Source organism: Aulonocara stuartgranti, assembly GCF_965226115.1.
Source record: "Aulonocara stuartgranti genome assembly, chromosome: 22".
NCBI classification, from domain to species: Eukaryota; Metazoa; Chordata; class Actinopteri; order Cichliformes; family Cichlidae; genus Aulonocara; species Aulonocara stuartgranti.
Window position 1 is genome coordinate 10,224,989 of NC_138957.1, and position 5,380 is coordinate 10,230,368.

Sequence of the window (5,380 nt, forward strand, 5' to 3'; positions counted from 1 at the left end):
TTTGTGTTTGGGATTTTAGACACTGGGTTCTGGGTTTGTGCTCCCTCTGTTGGTCCCTGGTGTTAGTGTTCCCCTGTCTCGTCAGGTTAATCAGGTCCAGCTGTTTCCCCCACCTGTGTGTGATTTCCCAGTGTCTCTTTGTGTACTTATAGTGTGTGATTTCCTCTGCTCCTCGTCGCGTCGTCTGTGTTCATACCTGGTGTAATCCCCTGCGTGCTCTCCCTGCTGTTCTCCCTTCATGTTCAGGTTTGCCACTCCCTTTGTGTAGTTTCTCCCAGTTTAGTTCGTCCTTAGTTCTGTTTTGCCATCTCCACTTTATGTTCAGTATTGTCAATAAATCACCTTCACATCTGAGTAAGTGCTGCATCTGAGTCCTCCTTTCCACTCTTCACACGGCCGCTGCCCCGGACCGTGACACATATAAACCAAGTTTAGGTGGAGTTTATTTTCGTTATGCTGACTTTTTCGTACTGCGTGCTAGCTAGCATGACGGAGTTTCTATACAGCTGGGTGGGTGCTATGTTACTGATGTTGAACTTTATTTTGTTCATAAGGTTAATTATTAGAGTTGCCAACCGTCCCGTAAAAAACGGAATCGCCTCGTATTTAGAGAAATTATCACGTGTTTCGTATTGAGGTGAAAAGGAACACAGTTTGTGTTTCAGCTACAATGAAAAAGACACAAAGCTGGAGTTATTCTGTGTCTTTGCTGCACAGCTGCCTCTTCTTCTCTCATCCTCTCCCCCTCCCCCTCCTGTTTCTACTTCAATCATGAAACTGATCAATGATCAGCTGATCGGCTTTTCTCTCTTGTTTATATATTGCACACTTTGCGCCAGAAAGAGGAAACCAGTGGATGTCGCGCTAAACAACAGCAGCACTTTTAAGCTTGATCAGCTGTTGTTAGAATTTATTTAATATTACTTTCTACTATCAGCTGATGTTTGCTGGAGCCACAGCTGTAAAGCTGCTGGTCATGATATGGTTTGGTTATGTGGTGAGAGGGAAACATGAAGATGAAACCAGGAGATGTCCTTACTGGATCATCAGAGCTGAACAGTGATGGAGAAACAGGTTTACCTTTTAGGTGACATGAATGAGTTGAAGGGAAGTTATGAACTGTTTCTGAGAGACAAATAACACCAGGATCCTTTTCTAAGTAGCTGACAGCTGAAAGTTACTAGTTACTTTCCCTAGTAACTAGTTACTCTGAAAGTAACGAGTAACTTGAAGTAACTGAGTTACTTTTGATAGAAGTAACTAGTAATGTAACTAAGTTACTAATTTAAAGTAACTTACCCAACACTGGTTATACCTCTCTGACCTGTCTTCCCCATGTGATGTTTTGTGTAATGTATGTATGGTCGGAGGGTAAGATGGCGCCGCCATTGCGTGCAATAGGTCGGCAGCCTTATGAAATTTCCCCTTGTGGGACTAATAAAGGTATATCAAATCAAATTAACCCAATTGAGCATGCATTTCACCCTAACCGTAACCCTGAAGACTAAACTTCAGACAGAAAGGCCCACAAAAAAACAACAACTGAAAGCTGAAGAAATAAGGGCTTGGCAGAGCATTAAAAAGGAAAAACCCAACATCTGGTGATGTGCATGAGTTCAAAACTTCAGGCTCTCATTGCCAGCAAAGGGTTTTCAACCGAGCATTAGAAATGAACATTTTATTTTCAGTTATTTAATTTGTCCAATTACTTTTGAGCCCCTGAAATCAAGGGATTGTGTAAAAAATACTTTAGTTCCTCACATTTTTATGTTCAACCCACTGGATTAAAGCTGAAAATCTGCACTACAATTAATTGTGGTAATGAACAGAACCAAAATTAGAAACAAAAATTGTCTCTGTCCAAATATTTATGGACCTAACTGTATTACAGTTTTTCTCGATTGCTAAAACACATTTCTTGAAACTACGCCTCATATCCTCACAACAGTAAACACAAATCCATAACATCTCACTCAATTTCCCAAACATCCTATTTCCAGGTCAAAATGAAGCTCTACACCCAAAACTATTCACTCCTGCTGAAAAACCAAACTTTGCCCTCAGACATCAAACACAAGCCCTCAAAAACACACACACTACAACAGAGTTTTGCACACTGGTACAATTAATTCAAAACAATAGTTCCAAAACAAATAGGTTGCTTATGGTTCTCCCCTTCAAAACCCTTGTCACATGATAAACACAAAAGACGCAACCAATGTATGTACAGTGGCACATTGTCATTCATGTACTATACAGTACAACACACACCAGAAACATTATCCCACCTCAGCATCTTGTCTTTGGTCTGGGTCAGGCCAGAGAATCTCATCCACATCACAGGCTATATTGGCCTCAGCCAGGCAGCGGGGGTAAAATCCTCTTGCATGCCTGATCCACCCCTGTCATGCATCTACTGATATGTCTAGGCAGGCCTCTTCCATGGCCTGAAGGAGGTGAACACGGACATAAGGTTCTCGGTCATACACTTTCCACCGCCATGCCGAAAATAACTCCTCTATCGGGTTTAGAAAGGGAGAGTATGCAGGCAGAAAGATATTAGAAAACCTTGGGTAAACCAGTCACGAACCAGAGCAGCGCGATGGAAGCTGACGTTATCCCACACAACAACGTAGTGAGGCTGCTCTGGCTGTGCTGGGTTCCCTGTAGTCCAGCTGGAACATATGTTGTCTTAAACCATCAAGAAAAGCAAGGAGAAGCATAGTGTTATAGGGTCCTAGTACGGCATGGCGGTGGAGTACCCCTCGTTGGCTGATGGCTGCGCACATAGTGACATTCCCCCCACGCTGACCAGGGACATTTACAATAGCCCGATGGCCAATTATGTTCCTCCCCCTTTTCCTTCTTTTGGTCAGGTTAAAACCTGCCTCATCCACAAAGATTATTTCATGGGGAACAGGCCGTCCTTCAATCTCAAAGATTCTCTGCAAAACACATAACACAGTAGAGTCAATCGGTACCCTGAACCACAGTTCAAGAGTGCTGAAATGGCAGCATAAACTGCCATGCTGTGATGGTACACAATACTTTATACAATATCCAAACTCATACCTGAACATATTCCACACGTTGGTTTTTCACTCTGTCAGAGTTTCGTTCGAAAGGGACTCGGTATGCCTGTTTCATCCGGAATTGATACTTTCGGAGGATGCGGTCAATTGTGGAGAGGCTGATGGCATTTATGCCTCGAAAAAGATGATCATCCTCAATCACTCTCCTTTGAATCTCTTGCAGGCGGATTACATTATTTGCAATTACCATGTTTACAAGTTCCCTCTCTTGCTCCTCCGACAAAAGCCTTAACCTGCCTCCACCAGGTGGTCGTCTCTGTGTCCTACAAAAATAGAAGCACTCATTACTGTAACTGTCACACATTCATTTTACAGGCAAATAATGGAAACATACTGAAACTCAAGACACATAAGTTCAGTAACTTAAACGTTACTGTACAAAGCAGTCTTACTGCAAGTACACCTACCTGTTTTCCTCCCTGAAGGTTCTGATGATGGAGGCAACAGTGAAGCGACTCAAATTTGGTTGTACTCGTTGCCCAGCCTCCCTCATAGTCATCCCATGGACAAGGACATGGTCAACTAAAGTGGCTCGAATTTCATCCGAGACTGACTGTCTTCTTGCCCTTGCTCTTCCCCTTCCTTGTCGCCGTCGTTCTCCACCTCCACCTCCTTCACCACGTCCTCCTCCTCCTCCACCTCTCCCTCCTCCTCCACCACCTTCCTGTTGTCCTAGACCACCTCCTCCTCCTCTTCCACCACGTCCTCCTCTTTCACCACACCCTCCTCTTTCACCATGTCCTCTTCCTCCACCACGTCCTCCTCCTTCACCACGTCCTCCTCCTTCACCACGTCCTCTTTCTCCACCACGTCCTCTTCCTTTGCATCTCTTTGGATCCATTGTTTCAAACCTGAATGAGCTGACTTTGGCCCTTTTATCTATCCATCGCAGGTTCTGATTGGTGTGTGCTAAATTTTGACTCCTAGTGTTTCCACCTGGTTAATTGTGTGCTAATTGAGCTCAAGCTATGCTGACTTAAGTTAACATTATTGCATGCTAGTGCTTTCTAAATGACTACATGGTGTAAGCACTGTAAAATGTAGGGATTTGTGTGTAGAGTTTTGCAGTAACAGTTCACCAAATTTGAGTCATGTGTCAAAGCAGGGAATAGTGTTTATAGTTCAGGGAAATGGGTGAGCTTTTTGAACAATAGCGTTACGGTTTTGAAATTTTAGTTTAGAGGCCTGGTTATAGTGTTTAAGCAATCGAGAAAAACTGTAACATCTCATAATGTCAATGTGAAGAGAAAGGCTGGGAGTCATTCTTGTTCTCCAGAACAATCTATGTTCAATACTTACTCTCTTTTTGCGTTTTGGTCTCTGCTATCGCCAAAGAAAAACATCAGCCTTTATTCGCTAAACTGTTCCACCTTCTTCAGTAGCTCATTTGGTGTGTAAGCCAAGTAACAGGTAGCATGCAGTTTTTCTTTCTTTTTACAAACAGCCATGTTGAGACCAGACAATGAGCTAAAGATGTCAAAATTCTTACTATAGTTGAAGAAAACTACAGTAGGAAGACTTTAGAAAATATGCGAATGCTGTTACATGTTTAACATGTGATTAATATATAGGTGGAGCTGAAATGAACAGCAAGAATTCTCCAGTCAGATGCCATCAAATAGTTGGAGAGTAGGAGAACACAAAAAAGTGACATCATTGAAAGAATGTGGAAAAACATGTCATTTCATTTTTCTCTCTTAGGAAGCTTAAAGTTTCCTTTTATTCCACACAGACCTGATGTTTTCATTTAGTTTCCATCTCTCCAGTGGAGTGGAAGCCTCCACGGACATTGTCACAAGTTTTGCACGTCACATTTAATAAATCTATTCATCAGGTCCTTTCCACGTCACTGCATTACGCATTTAGCAAAGGCTTTTCTTTGATATTTCCATGCAGGCTTGTTCTGCACATAAAAAGGTGCATGACTATACTCCTAATGAGATAATTCTCTGAGTTTATCGCTGGAAACGGCCCTGTTTGACCAATATGGTAATTTTGTAACAAATTTGATCCGTTATTAATGCAAAACATTGATTAGCAGATTGTCTTTTTTTAATCATCTTCATATTACTAGTGTTCTTATATTAATTTCAGAGTATTCCTTGGATTAAAAACAATAATAGACATATTTCCCTTTTGTTATGAGAAACAATTGCAGAGTACTACTCAAACTCTGGAAGACTTTCAGCTACAGTACACTTAGGAAACTCACAGATTACTATTTCGCTCATGTTACTGTGTCAAGAGAAGCTTGGGGAATGTTTTTCCCTCACTGAATATGAGTCAGG

The 5,380-nt window shown here is 42.0% G+C and overlaps 1 protein-coding gene across 2 annotated transcripts; it reads right to left on the reverse strand.

The window, feature by feature from the left end:
• Positions 1–2,387: 2,387 nt before the first annotated feature.
• LOC309698032 (uncharacterized protein) lies at positions 2,388–4,303 on the reverse strand. Of its 2 annotated transcripts, XM_082520307.1 has the most exons (4): positions 3,500–4,303; positions 3,073–3,355; positions 2,763–2,945; positions 2,388–2,518 (listed from the first exon to the last, which is right to left on the reverse strand). In XM_082520307.1, exons 1-4 carry the CDS (start codon positions 3,931–3,933, stop codon positions 2,426–2,428), a joined length of 993 nt encoding a protein of 330 aa, XP_082376433.1. In that variant the 5' UTR covers positions 3,934–4,303; the 3' UTR covers positions 2,388–2,425. The 2 variants fall into 2 exon arrangements, with proteins under 2 accessions (XP_082376433.1, XP_082376432.1); XM_082520306.1 differs by having other exon boundaries at positions 2,388–2,945.
• Positions 4,304–5,380: the final 1,077 nt, after the last annotated feature.